Genomic DNA, 15,671 nt, shown 5'->3' with positions numbered 1-15,671 from the left:
GTCTGCGCAGCACAGCGTTACTGCAAGCAAGTCTGTGCAACATGGCACTCCTGTACACAACCCGTCTCTCTCCCTCTCCCTCCCTCTCTCTTCCTGTCTCCCTCTCTCTCCCCCTCTCCCTCTCCCTCCCTGTCTCCCTCTCTCTCCCTGTCTCCCTCCCTCTCCCTGTCTCCCCCTCTCCCCCTCTCTCCCCGTCTCCCCCTCTCTCCCCTTCTCCCCGTCTCCCCCTCTCTCCCCTTCTCCCCGTCTCCCCCTCTCTCCCTCCCCCTCTCCCCTCTCTCTCTCCCTCTCCTCTCTCCCCTCTCCCCCTCTCCCTCTCCCCCTCTCCTCTCCCCTCTCCTCCTCTCTCTCTCCATCTCCCTCTCCCCCTCTCCCTCTCTCTCTCTCTCCATCTCCCTCTCCCCCTCTCCCTCTCTCTCTCTCCATCTCCCTCTCCCCCTCTCCCTGTCTCCCCCTCTCCCTCTCCCTCTCTCCCCCTCTCTCTCTCTCCATCTCCCTCTCCCCCTCTCCCTCTCTCTCTCTCCATCTCCCTCTCCCCTCTCCATCTCCTCTCTCCCCCTCTCCCTCTCCCTCTCCCCCTCTCTCTCTCCCTCTCTCCCCGTCTCCCCCTCTCCCTCTCCCCCTCTCCCTCTCTCTCTCTCTCCATCTCCCTCTCCCCCTCTCTCTCTCTCTCTCCATCTCCCTCTCCCCCTCCCCCTCTCTCTCTCCCTCTCCCTCTCTCCCCGTCTCCCCCTCTCCCTCTCCCCCTCTCCCTCTCTCTCTCTCTCCATCTCCCTCTCCCCCCTCTCCCTCTCTCTCTCCATCTCCCTCTCCCCCTCTCCCTGTCTCCCCCTCTCCATCTCCCTCTCTCCCCCTCTCCCTCTCTCTCTCTCCATCTCCCTGTCTCCCCCTCTCCCTCTCCATCTCCCTCTCTCCCCCTCTCCCTCTCTCTCTCTCCATCTCCCTCTCCCCCTCTCCCTGTCTCCCCCTCCCTCTCTCCCCCTCTCCCTCTCTCTCTCTCCATCTCCCTCTCCCCCTCTCCCTGTCTCCCCCTCTCCCTCTCTCCATCTCCCTCTCCCCCTCTCCCTGTCTCCCCCTCTCCCTCTCTCTCTCCCCATCTCCCTCCCCCCCTCTCCCTCTCTCTCCCCCTGTCTCCCTCTATTTTGTTTGCCAACAATTTTGCGTTCTCCAACACAATGGAAGTCATATACGGTCGATATCTCCTGTTCCGTTGCCACCGTCTTCTCCTGGCACTACAGCCCCTCTGCAGTTCTTCAAGGATATCCTGTCTTTCCCCATTCGGCCTACTGCGTTCCATCAGCTGATCCCTCGTGTAAACAAAGAAGCCCTGGTGCTGCTCTGCCACGGCTGGGACCCGGCTTAAGAGAAGTACTCCAAATGCCAGAGAAATGATATAAAGGGTGGTCCAAAAAAACGCCCTATTTTCTTTTTGATCTCATTTTTTAACTCAGATGAGATATTTTGAAAATTCTTTCACCAAACATTAGCAGAATGATGGGAGATTACGTCCTTCAAATTTGATAGAAATTGACACATTTCTGGTGGTCTGTCCTTAATAGCTGATATGTTCTATCCAGGCTCCTCTTTGACCAATAACTGCAGCAACACGAACGTTGAAATTTTCGATGACTCGTCCAATCATGTCAGCTGGTATGTGCCTGATTTCCCTTCTTATGTTCCCAGAAGCTACTGTCATCTGAGCACTGATATTGATATTGCATGTGCTTACAGACAAAAACAAATAAGAGACAAAATTCAATTTATTATTCAACTAAACTGCAAATATATGAATTTTTTAACATTTATGAAACACTTCTCTAAACAAGGCCATAGGGTCACTGACCCTAAAGACATTCCCTCCTTGGCACAGTGATCTATTTCTTTTTGTCTCTTTCTCTAAAACTGTATATAATAATAATCATTAATTAATATATAAACAAAAATAAATTTAAGAAATATTACAATTTGAAAACAAATGCACCCGAACGTGATGACAGCTGCAACTGCTTAATGCTAACTTTTAACAATGAAAATGCCATAGACATGCTACCGCGTTAGCATCGTGATCCGGATCACCACTAAAATGTAATCACTTGTTCCTCTTGTCATTTCCAACCACTCTACAAAATTTCAACAAAAATAAATTTAAGAAACATTACAATTTGAAAACAAATGCACCCAAACGTGATGACAGCTGCAACTGCTTAATACTAACTTTTAACACTGAAAATGCCATGGACATGCTAAGGTGTAAGCATCGGGATCCGGATCACCACTAAAATTTAATCACTTGTTCCTCTTGTCATTTTCAACCACTCCACAAAATTTCAACAAAAATAAATTTAAGAAACATTACAATTTGAAAACAAATGCACCCGAACGTGATGACAGCTGCAACTGCTTAATGCTAACTTTTAACATTGAAAATGCAATAGACATCCTAAGGTGTTAGCATCGGGATCCGGATCACCACTAAAATTTAATCACTTGTTCCTCTTGTCATTTCCAACCACTCCACAAAATTTCATCAAAATCCGTTCAAAGGTTTTTGAGTTATCCTGCTGACAGACAGACAAACAAACAAGCGCGACCGAAAACATAACCTCCTTGGCGGAGGTAAAAAGCCAATAATGAGGAGCACTCTGGCAGGTAGCTGTCCGAAACAGTGCCATCTTAATGTAATTAGGTACTTACATTGAAGTTACTCAATAAAATCACACATGCATGCACACTTATGATATATAGATGATTCCCCCCCCCCCCCCCCCCGCTGGATTGGTGTGCGAGTCCAAAATGTAATTATCAATGTCCATTGTTCAGTGTTGTTAGCTAATATTGGTAGTTTCTGCAAAAATATTAGCCCTATCAACTTTCTGTTTTTGCAGTGTTCATCCATAACCCAAAATACATAAGCATACCAAACGGCAAATGTCAGCATTCCCCAGTTTCTCCGTGATCAAAGCCGCGCCCCCCCCCCCCCCGACACACAGGCCACTTGGCACTTATTATAGATGATGCCCGTGGGGATCTGCAGGCTCTAGATTGGGTACCGATTATAAGATTGGTAGCTGACATTTTTGAAGGGTGGCAATAAATTATGCAAAGTTTCTATAATGAGATGGAATGGCGCGTGAGTGGAGAATGTTTTTAGAGCATTCGACCTCAACAAATTTTTTTTTTTTTTTTTTTTTTTTTTACAAAAACTCAACATTTTATTTCCTGTTAATTACGTAATTTTGTTTGTTAATTTCCTGCCTAAATGTATTTATAAATTGTTTAGGTTCTTGTTATTATATACTCACTATTATTATATATGGCAGCATGCTGGCCTAGTGGTTTGCACTGGTACCTCACAACACGAATGTCATGGGATCGCTTCCCACCCTTTCCGTATGGAGTTAGCATGTTCTCCCCTTGTCTGCGTGGGTTTCTTCAAGGTGCTCTGGTTTACTCCCACAATCAAAACATGCTTATTTAGGTTCTGCTCCTTTTTCTGCCCCTGACCAAGGCAGCGTCTCTACATCTGGAGTTGGTCCCCAGGCACCGGACTGTGGCTGCCCACTGCTCCTAGTGGTTGGATTGTGTCTAACTGTAATCAGGATAGGTTAAATGCAGAGGACAAATTTCGTTGTATGTATGTATAATGACAAAGGTTCATCTTGTTCTATTATCATCATCATCATCATCAGTATTATTTTTATTTGATTTTACTTAGATTTTGTTATTTGATTTTTAAATGGACCCCGATAGAATTAAGTGTTTTCACTTTCTTGTGTCAACCAAATATTTTTAAGGTATTTATAATTATATTCCGTACGTATAGTACATTGAACTTACTAACAAATCAGGCATGCACGCACGCACGCACGCTTTTAATATATAGATCATTTACCATCCCCTGCTGGATTGGCATGTGAGCCCAAAATGTAATTATCAATGTCCATTGTTCAGTGTTGCTTGCTAATATTCGTACTTTCTCAAAAGATATTAGTCCTAACAATGTTCCCTTTTGGTGGCGTTCAACCTTGACCCAAAATACTAAAGAATTATTAACCAAGTGAGAGGTCTGTATGGGGAAATATCAGGCTGAGGTGTTGAGAGCACGGACCAAGCGTCAGAGGTCTGATATCCCCATACAGACCGAGCAAACAAGGTTAATAATTTGTTTATTATGTGGCTATTATACATATAAACATGCAAACTTACAGTACTGCCCAAATTTGCTGCTGACGGTGTTGGGCTCATTCACTTTCTTCACCTCCACTAGCTTAACAGATGGTTCAGTCATTAGCTGGTAAGCTTTCAATCTGTTTTTTCCAATGCTGTTTAGATATTTATGGAGTACATTCATGTCCGACTTGGTTTTTCTAATCGTGTTTTTAGCTTCCTGGTTTGTAACGAAAATAAGTGTTGCAGAACAATTGTCATGGTAACCGGTCAGATATGGGAAAATATCTGACCGGTAATCAGTCAATCAGAGCGTGCGTAGTGTCGCAGCCATATAATAAATAAGCATACCAAACAGTAAGTGCCAGCTCTCCCCAGTTTATCCGTGATCAAAATTATATACATGCACACAGGGAGCTTCTCACTCATGGTAAAGGCAACATGACACTTAACTAAACTGACTAAACCAACTGAATTACAAAAACACAAATCAGTAACACCAACAACACCGTTAACATAACATGAACCGCAATAAAATTCAAACCCCAAAAACTTTGAACTCCCAAGGTGCATTGCAGCATCCATTGTTCACTGTTAGCTAATATCACTAATTTCTCCAAAAATGTTAGTCCTATCAACTTTTCGTTTATGCAGTGTTCATCCTTGACCCAAAACACAAACTTACCAAACGGCAAATGTCAGCTCTCCCCAGTTTCTCCATTATCGAAATTATACACATACATGCATACATGCATACATGCACACAGAGGCCACTTGGCTGTTATAATACAGATTAAGACAGTAAAATAGCATTAAAAAAATTACGTAATTAACAGGAAATAAAAGGGTTGAGTTCTTCTAAAAACTGTTGAGGTCTAAAGTCTAAAAACATTTAGGAATCACACGCCATTCCAATTCATTATAGAAACTAACTTTATTACCAACCTTGAAAAATGCCAGCTCCTCATTTTATAAATACTACCTAATCTAGAGCTTGTGCATCCCCAGGGGCAACACGCTAGTCTATATATTAAATGTGAAGTGGTCTCTGTGAATGTGTATGTGTGCACACAACTTCAAACACGTACAAACAGGAAGAGCCGCATTTGTCGTTTGCTATGCTTATGTATTTTGAGTCAAGGATGAGTACCGCCAAAACAGAACATCGATAGGACTAATATTGTTGGAGAAACTAGGAATATTAGCTAACAACAGTGAACAATGGACATTGATAATTACATTCTGGACTCTCACAACATTCCAGCAGGGGGCAGTAAATCTATATATTAAAAGAGAAGTGGCTTCTGTGTACGTGTGCGCATGTGTACCTTCAAACACGGAGAAACTGGGAAGAGCTGACGATTGCCGTTTGGTATGTTTATGTATTTTGGGTCAAGGATGAACGCAGCCAAAAAGAAGATTAATATTTTTGGAGAAACTACAACTATTAGCTAACAACAGTGAACAATGGACATTGATAATTACATTCTGGGCTCACACGCCATTCCAAAGGATTATAGAAACTTTGCATAATTTATTTATTACCACCCTTGAAAAATGTCAGCATCCTTTTTTAGAAGCACTACCCAATCTAGAGCCCGTGGGTCCCCATGGGCCACAACGCTAGTTATTATTTACCTTTTAAGTGACAGGTTGGTAAAAAGCTGAAGCATCATAAGCTGAAGCCTGTGGTGGAAAATGAATTTTCCAGAAAGAGGTGCAGACTACCTCAGCAATATTTTTGTCAGATTCTAATTCTGCATCCTCATCTTACATTATGTCCTTTTACAAAAACCTCAAATCATGCTCATAAGTTACTGAGAAATCAAGCATAACCTAAGGTTAAATCTTCTAGGTGATGGAGAAATAACTCAATAATGTAAGATGACAAATGTGTGTGTGCCATATAATAAATATTAGTCTGTTACTTCAACACCATCCAATTATAAACTGGTGAAACGTGCATTCACCACCGTGAACTGTAAGGCTACTAGATGTAACAGCAGTAATTACAAAATGATAATCTGTTGATGAATGCTCTCAGTCATCCCGGTAAAAGATAGCTCACAAGCTACTTCTTCAGTATTAAATAACTGTTTAAAAATAATTTTGGTAACATCAGCGTAAAAAAAAATGAAGTCACTTGTAAGAGTGACAAAACAACTGTAAGACCAACAAGAAATTCAGCTGTTATAAAGTAATGTACCAAATACCAAGACTTACGAGTGTTGAACTCTGAAAACAAACCAATTGTACAGTCATTGTGCACACTGTGAATCATTAAGAACTGGAAAGAAACATAGTCCGCTCAGTTATGTGAAGAGGCGCTATGTGGTACAATCAAATAAACATCAGCATATTGAACCAGAATAATGACAACAGAGAGACAAAAGAACAGAAAGAAAAACTGACAAACCATTGTTGGCTCGGCATACAGATACACGGACAATACTGTGAGCTGCCACCATATCATGAAGCATGATGAATTGCTGGAGAAAGAAAGAAAACAATTAAAAATGAATAAAAACATCAAAATTGTGTCTTGTTTTTTCACAAACATCTCTATGACAATAAGGAAGCAGTTTGAACAGACTGCACTCGGTGTGTGAGGAGTATATGGGGCCCAAAACACTTTCTGAATTAACCAATTTGACAGGTAATAAATAACATAACTTTATAATTGCATGACTGTGTATTTTGTTCTCTACAAGAGTCAAGACAGAAGTCAGACTACCAGAGCAAGAATTTTAGCTGAGGAAGCTTCTGCGATTTGAAGCGAAACGTCCTTGTGTCAAGCAACCCAGTCCAGTCGAAGATTCAAGCTTCTCTACGACTGTGTTCATCCGTTAATAGAATCAGGTCAGGGTCTGGGAGCATGTGTACCACTGCATACACATTCCAGAACCATTCTGGCTGGCAGCCAACAAGTTTGACACTTCCACTACAAATGGAAACACTTCTGATGGCTGAGTCCAGGAAATCACAGAGTCTGGATCTTATAGCCCCGTCACACTTTGACAATTTAGCCTGCGTATGCCGATGTATGAAAAATATGGCGAATATGCTGGTGTATGTCTAATACGTTATGGGTAAGTTTTGTATAAGAGAACATTGAAGCACGCTGTATACAACGACTTCACTGAAAAATTTTGGGCATGCACAATAATTTCAATGCATACCAGCGTATGGCTCATATATCCCACATACGTGGGCCATAGTTGTAGGTACATTAAGCGATTGTTGACACCCATTTGTTGCATAACCTGTTCTGATCAGGCACACCTCCAGTTCTGATCATGCACACAGGTGCTGTGTATGTGGATCAGCCACACACATGTGATTCACTTTTCTCCAGCTGATTTACTCTGAATGAATGCATGCATTCAGTCTTTGGATGTGTTGTAGTGTACACGCGCGCACAAAAGGACTATCTCGTACGTAATTCAGAAACTCAAAACGTTGTTCAGTAAAGAATGCAACCATTTGCGATCAAACTAGATTTTTTGTTTTTATGTCACACCTCTGTGGATCAAAGCTGTTCACCCGTGAATGTCCGCTGCTGATGAAACATTTTCACACTTGATGCTCAAAGTCACACTTCTGTAAACTGCCGCCTGGTGTGCACAAACAGAGGCGCAGTTCGCTCAGAGATCACCGCGGATGACACTGCAGATGACATATTATTGCGTCGTGTCGGCCCTCAGCAGCTCCTCAGCAGACTGATCGAGGCTGATTGGCTGATTGTCAGATGCAGAAAGGGCCAGCAGGCTCTTCTCTTTGCACGGGCTGGAGGACAGCAAGCCCTCAGAGCTCATGGACAGAAAGCTGTAGCTCCTGAGAGGACTTGGCCGGACTTTTTGTGCACCAACTAACTCCTCAGGTGCATGCAGTGCTGGCCAACACCATAATCACGGACTGCCATGCACTGGCAGAGGAGGCTGACAAATTCTTCATGGCCGGCCAGCACCAGGGCATGACTGCAGCCACACTCACCCCATCAGACGCAGTGGCAGAAGTCCCACACCAGCACCGCCCACGGAAGAAGCAGCTGCATCTCTCTCTCTCTCTTTCTCTCCACAACAGCATTCACAAACCGGCTTCTGTTTCTACCACACGATGTTCGGAGCCACCCACTCAGTTTCTACAGTGTACAGCTGCACAGTCTTGTGTAGATTTGCATACAGTATCTCATTGTAGCACAGACTTGCTTACAAACAGCGTGCTTTCTACCTCCACTGCTCTATCCAGAAAAAATTAAACATGTTTAATTTCTTGCGCCTGCCTCGTGTACCCCTCTGCATACTGCTGCATTGGAGAGCAAAAACTCGGCACCGAGCTGCTTAAACTCAGTGTAGAGCTGCATAACTCAGCACAGTAGGTACACCACAATGCGCAACTCTATATCTGCGCTGGTGTGAAAGGGGTTTCAGTCGAAATACGTCCATTGACGCTGTCCAGTGATTGGCTCAACAACTGAATGATGCAGCAGTTCACATGAGTTCAGACAGTTTCAAATATTAAAACCATGTTGAGTACCGTATTTTCCGCACCATAAGGAGCACCTAAAAAGCCTTAAATTTTCACAAAAATCGGCCGTGCGCCCTATAATCCGATGTGCCTTATGTGCGCACTGAATTCCAAAATCTGTGAAAATGACCAACGTTGTCTTTGACCGTCGGAATATCGGACCATTTCCCGGTGACACAAGGACGTAATACGTAAAGTACGTACGCTAGCAGCGTAGAGTACGTACCGTGGCAGCGATAAACCAATCAGAGAACATTACATAATACGTAAAGTACGTACGCTGGTAGCGTAGAGTACGTACGTTGCCAGCGATAAACCAATCAGAGAAGAGTCCGTGGTACGTACACTTACCTCCGCCACTCCTCCGGTAGTTACCGTATACTACAGTTATCCTGCAAAACAACATTTGTTTGTCTAGGGACCCCCGAAAATGGCGCCAGCGAAGAGACATGCTTACGAGGCACAATTCAAACTGCAGGCTATCAGTTACTCGGTTGTTCATGGGAATAGAGCAGCTGCGAGAGGAAACAAGAAAATGAACTGCGCCAAGTTAAAAAGACCAAATGGAGTTTCCGCAGAAACAAAGCGAGGTGGCCACAGCTAGAAGACCAGCTGTTCAATTCAGACACAGAAGATGAAGACTTCAATGGATTTGTGACAGAACCATAATAAAAATAACGTGAGTACCATATTGTTAAATACCGGTAGTTCAAAGTTGTTAAAAAGTTCAAATAAACTCACCGTTTTGCTTCCGTGACTTTTTTTTTTTGGTAGACTATATGTTTTAGCGTGCGCCTTTTTTGTAAGGGTTAAGTACCCGCTAATTGAGGGCGCGCCTTATAATCCGGTGCGCCTTATGGTGCTGAAAATACGGTAAATATGAAGTCTTAATCCTACCTGTTCATTTCAGTCGGATTCATTATCAGCATGACGAAAACATATCCACATCAAGTGCCCCAATTTTGGAAAATGACATGTAAAAATACTTTAGTTACTTGTCATGGTTGAAGAAATGTAGCATTTTAAAAGAAGTCCCTCTGTGTTTTGTGCGCTTCTCAGCCAGAACCAGAGGACACTGGATCTTTGTGCCACAACAACTTATTTTAAAAGTTGTCAGAGTTTAACACAGACATCAGTCGATTCTTCAGCATTCTGCACGCAATGAAAAGCAAATTCAATAATCCACCAAGACAAAAATAAAATAAAATTTAAAAAATGTTAAATTACTCAGTTTGGCCTCCATGTGGAGGGGCAAAGCTGTGCCAAAGCATACGTGCATGTCAAAATCTACATGCTCTGCCTGCCAGACAAAAGGGTTCTGCTGGTATTCCCCGTACAGTCGAGGTCTAAATGTTTCCTCACCAACAAAAGCCATTCAAGTTGCTGGTCTCCAAAACTCTACCCAACAGACCAGACCATGCAAGCCGTGAACCCTTAACAGAGTGTGGATTTTTTTCTCCCAATCCATTTAACACAGATCTGTCCAAATATGAGTGAAATTTTCTGGAAGTCACCTTTTTGATGGTGTATAGAGAGGTAGCTATGGATATGACAGACATGAAAACGATGGCCATAGCATAGTAGTAATACTCATCGACAGCCCACAGGATTACACTGAAGAGCTGGAAGATGTAAAAAGGATTGAGGACCTGCAGGAGGATACACACAAAACAATGCAGAAATGGAAACACTTTCAACCCAAATAAAACCACAGAGAATGTCCACTAGCTATGGATTTTCCTGCACAACTACAGGGTATCTCTGTAAAGACAGCTGCTACATAAAAAAAAAAAAAAAATCCAATGCTTTCAGTCACAAAAATGAAACGACACTCCATTACTCGCAGGATATCTGATTCAGAAACTGGTTTAGCTTACTGAATAGAAACGAAACACTAATTTTAATGACAAAAAAGGTCTAAAGCACACAATACACAATTTCCATCTCCAAAAGTACAATTACCAGTACTGTGTATTAAATGAGCAGTTGTACATTGGTAGAATTTGGCAAACAATTTTTCCATGGGTGCACATAAAACTTCTCGAATCTGGGTAATTCTGAAAAACATTTTGTGAGCTTGGTGAAATACCAGTAACTTCTTAAACTAAATTACTGTTACTGGAGGCTTATGACTACTGCACAACCCTTTCCAAGAGTGCCATAATTATATCAGTACCTGTAAAAGGTGTATTAGTATATTGTTGTTCTTTTGGCTGCTCTTGACAGGTGTCACCACAGCAGGTCAAGTCTTTCCATCTCACCCTGTCCTCTGCATCTTCCTCCGTCACGTCAACCACTTGCACATCCTCCCTCACCATATCTATAAACCTCATCTTTGGTCTTCCTCTTCTCCTCCCGTCTGCTGGCTCCATCCTCAGCATTGTTCTCCCTCTATATACAGCGTCCCTGCTCCGCACATGTCCAAACCATCCCAATCTCAACTCTCCAACTTTGTCTCCAAACCGTCCTACCTGAGCTGTCCCTCTGATATGTTTATTGCTAATCCTGTCTGATCCTTATCACTCCTAAAGAAAATCTTCAGCTCTACTTCCTGCCTTTTTGTTAGTGTTACAGTCTCAAAGCCATACAACTGGTCAACTAGCTGGTCTCATTGCTGTCTTATAAACTTTCCCCTTCACTCTTGCAGAGCTCCTGTCATAAGTCACTCCTGCCACCATTCTCCACCCACTCCACCCTGCCTGCACTCTCTTCTGCAATCTCCACTACTTTGGATTGTTGACCCCCAAGTATTTAAACTCATCTACCTTAACCACCTCTACTCTTTGTAACCGCACTATTCCACCGGACTCTCGGTCATTCACACACACTCACGCACTCTCTCAATCTTGCTCCTACTGACTTTCATTCCCCTTTGCTCCAGAGCATATCTCTACATCTCAAGGCTAGTCTCAACCTGCACTCTACTCTTACTACAGATCACATTGTCAACTGTAAACATCATAGCCCATGGAGACTCCTGTCTGATCTCATCTGTCAACCTGTCCATCACCACTGCGAACAAGAAAGGACTTGGTGCCAATCCTTGATGTAATCTCACATCCATCTTGAATGCATGTCAATCCTACACCACATCTCACTGCTGTCACACGGTCCTTAAACATATCCTGTACTACCCTTACATACTTTTCTGCCACTCCAGACTTCCTCATACAATACCACAACTATTCTCTTGGCACCCTGTCATAAACTTTCACAAAAAAAAAAAAAAAAAAAATAGCCTCCTTATGGCCTTCTCTACATTCTTAGAGCAAACATTGCATCTGCAGTGCTCTTGCTCAGCATGAAACAATGTTGCTGCTCACAGATCTTCACCTCCTTTCTAAGCCTAGTTCTATTATTCTCTAATTAATTCATGCTGTGGCTGACTAACTTTATGCCTCTGTAGTTACTTCAGTTCTCCACATCAACCTTGTTCCCAAATCCAGAACCAGCACACTTATCCATTCCTCAGGTATCTTCTCACTGTCCAAGATTTTATTAAACAATCTGGTTCCAAACTCCAATGCCATCTCTCTGAGATATTTCCATGCCAGCACTTGAATGTCATCGCGACGAACTGCCTTTCCACTCCTTCACTGGTGTCTTCACTTCAGCCTTACTAATCCCTTATACATCGTATTTTACTCTCTCCACATCATAGTACAGCAGATAACAAAATATTTACAGAGGAATCCTTCTAATGGTGATGCAAGCACCAAATTCGGCACAAATACTAGACATTACTCTTTTGAAAAAACAGGCTGACCACTTGAATTTTCAAGAAGGCTAGACAGTGGCCCATTGAAGAATTACACAGGGGTCATAATTTAAAATGCTCCAATCATATTTAAAACTATACCACAATATTTGTCTGAACATCAAGATTCCAAGGGATAGTTTGAACCATCTATGACTAAATGTTATGGAGTTACAAGGTAAAGACAACAAGAATGGTGAGACAGGTCACTTTCAGTTTGAACAGGGGCCCAAAGTTAAAGCTGCTTCAATTTTGGTAAAAAAAATAAATAAATAAAATAAAAAAGTGATGTAAATTATTGGTTAACAGGGTTTTAGACAGGAATAGGTTGCACCATGTGTCATGCTTAGTTATCACATTACAGATGTAATATGTTATATGTCACATATTAAAGGAAACCAAAGGACCACTAGGCATTGTTTGACTTTTACTTTGGAGACCAAGCATTCAACACAGTCAAAACTATTCCATTCATTAATCCTATTAGTTAACCCTCTGGAGCTGACACCGTCGTATACAATGGCTAAGACCAAGCTTTACTAAATTATAAATAACTTTTTAATGATATGAGATAGAAGCTTACTTTTATTTTGCTGAAAAGTTAACTCTGCAGACTTTCGAGCCAGCCACCCATCGGCCATCTTTGTACTCCTCATAGAAGCTGTGTGATGACGTGCGCAATGTTAGTGTCCAATCGGAATTGGTTCACCATCACATGGTTTTCCAAAATCCAATCGTAGGGCAGATTTATCTCACATGAAAAGCCAAAGATCATTTTCAGGAGTGATATGTTACTAGCTGGCCCGTTTGAATAGCCCCCTGCGTGCTCCAATGAGTACATACTATTGGACTCCAATGCACCCTGCGCCATTACGCACAGCGATCAGTGAAAGCAGACGGAGCAGACGGAGAGCCTCTGATGACAATCTCATGTGCTCAAACAAAGGGTGTGTAACTATCAGGATTGGTCCACATGTTGCATGTGAATGTTAATGGATAACTCTGTTGCTTTCTCGGCGTAAAGCACTGTTTACCATATCAAGGGAGAGAAGGGGAGGGCTGCTCCTCAGACTGTAAAGCTGCGGTCCCACCGAATAATGAAGGATGAAGAAGGAGCCACACACCCTGTTTTTTTTTTTCGTGAGCTATCGTGCAGTATAGTGGCTCAGAGTGGCTCTTAGAGGCATTATCTTCAGTTAACGAGGCTCCTCTCTGAGCGTGGCGCTAATTTCAAGATGTTCAAAATTTAGCAACAACAGCGTGGCGCAGTTTGTGTTCGAGTTACTGCGACGGCTTAGAGGCATTTGCGTGGTGCTTACGAGTCTGCAAAAAGTCCATTATCCAAGCGCCTGGCACCTTCGCAGGACCTGAGAGGCTATTTTTGGAACAGCTCTCCTCTTGCGCACACAATTCCACCTGCTCTGTGCGCTGGACCCTTAAAGGGGTCCTTAAAGCTGTAGTAACAGACCTTATTCTCTGTGAAGCCCATAAAATTTTCACTGAAAGCCAGATAAATTTTTCGAATGGTTTCCAGGTGCCAGTCTCTAACAGCTTCTGAAAAAATTCTGATGGAAAAAAGTCCTTTTCATTCCGCCATTTCCAGACAATGAAAATCCGACGAGGGGGCGGGACCACTCCTTCCCAAGGAGTGCTCACAGGCGAATGACGTCACCGACAGGCGTGGAAAAACTCACGCATGCGCACGAGGGTTCAAGCATGTCTGACGTAAAAACATATGAATGAAATCCATATAGTTTTTGAAAAAAATAAAAAGGACTGTTACTTTATTGACAGACCTCATATATATATATATATTATATATATATATACACACACACTGAAAATGATCCACAGGTGTACGAGGTCTATTAGAAAAGTATCCGACCTTATTATTTTTTCAAAAACCATATGGATTTGAATCACGTGTGATTACATCAGACATGCTGTCGGTTACGTCATTCGCCTGTGGGCAGTCTCTGAGTGAGGAGTCGTCCACCCGCTCGTCGATTTTTTTCATTGTTTAGGAATGGCTCAGAGACTGTTGCTTTGTTTGATAAAAAATTTTTCAAAACTGTAAGGCACAACTGAGTGGACACTATTCAATAAATTCAGCTGGTTTTCGGTAAAAATTTTAACGGCTGATGAGAGATTTTGGTCTGGTAGTGTCGCTTTAAGGACGGTCCACGGCGCCTGACGGCGATCTGCGCTTCGAGGCGGCAGCGTCTCGCCGTTTCAAGTTGAAAACTTCCACATTTCAGGCTCTGTTGACGCAGTAAGTCGTCAGAGAACAGAGAACTTTCAGAAGAAGTCGGCATGAGGAGTTTATTCGGACATTCCATTGTTAACGGTCATTTTGTAATGAAAGAACGTGCGGGCAGAGTCGCATGTCGGGCTGGACCCGACCGCGGGGGGGTCGCGGCAGGAAAAACACCTCCGTTGGAAATCTTAACGGGCAAGTTGGAACATGCCCAAGCTGTTAAACAATTTCTCAGTTACTCACTTGTTGAAAGCCATTAAAAGCCGCTTGAATTCTACAAATGGTTTTCAACACGGAGGTGTTTTTCCTGTCGCGGCGCACACAGATTTGCCGAGTCGTCACGGAAACGACTTGGCGAATTTGAGCGTACGTCTTTCATTAAAAACATGTCCTTAAACAGTGGAATGTCCGCATAAATTCCTCATGCCGGCCTCTTCTGAATCTTCTCTGTTCTCTCACGATGTCCTGGGTGAATTAAGCCTTAAATTAGGATGTTTTCAGCTCGAAACAGGCCGACGACAGCGCCTGGAAGCGCTGCAGGACGTCCCGCTCCGTGGGAAGTCCTTACACCGACAGAAACACCCCATAATCTCTCATCAGCCGTTAAACTTTTCACAGAAAACCAGCTTAATTTCTCGAATAGTGTCCACTCGGATATTCCTCACAGGTCCAGAAAAAATTTTGATAAAGCAACGCGCGCCGTCTCGAGCAGCGTGTGAAACAAAGGAATTCAGCCGAGAGGACGGGACTACATCTCACTCAAGGCCTGTCCACAGGGAAATGACGTCACCGACACGCGTAAAAAAACTCACGCATGCGCACGAGGGTTCAAGCATGATTGGTGTAATCGCATGTCATTCAAATCCATATAGTTAAAAAAAAAAATAAAAGGGTCGGTTTATTATCTAAGAGACCTCGTATACACACACACATATATACATACACACACATACACACACACAA

At 42.9% G+C, this 15,671-nt stretch overlaps 1 protein-coding gene across 2 annotated transcripts in view; it reads right to left on the bottom strand.

The window, feature by feature from the left end:
• The window catches only part of atp13a3 (ATPase 13A3), a 184,698-nt gene that overhangs the window by 89,644 nt on the left and 79,383 nt on the right, over window positions 1-15,671 (bottom strand). For both annotated transcript variants that reach the window (XM_034179954.1, XM_034179955.1), the window contains exons 9-10: window positions 10,209-10,343; window positions 6,584-6,656 (exon numbers count right to left, since the gene is read on the bottom strand). In XM_034179954.1, the coding sequence (XP_034035845.1) occupies window positions 6,584-6,656; window positions 10,209-10,343 (208 nt within the window). The remainder of the gene's footprint in view (window positions 1-6,583; window positions 6,657-10,208; window positions 10,344-15,671) is intronic.

The sequence above is a fragment of the Thalassophryne amazonica genome, chromosome 10 (genome assembly GCF_902500255.1).
Source record: "Thalassophryne amazonica chromosome 10, fThaAma1.1, whole genome shotgun sequence".
Lineage (NCBI taxonomy): Eukaryota > Metazoa > Chordata > Actinopteri > Batrachoidiformes > Batrachoididae > Thalassophryne > Thalassophryne amazonica.
The sequence above is the reverse complement of the archived record's forward strand: the minus strand, read 5'-3'. Positions and strand labels throughout refer to the sequence as shown.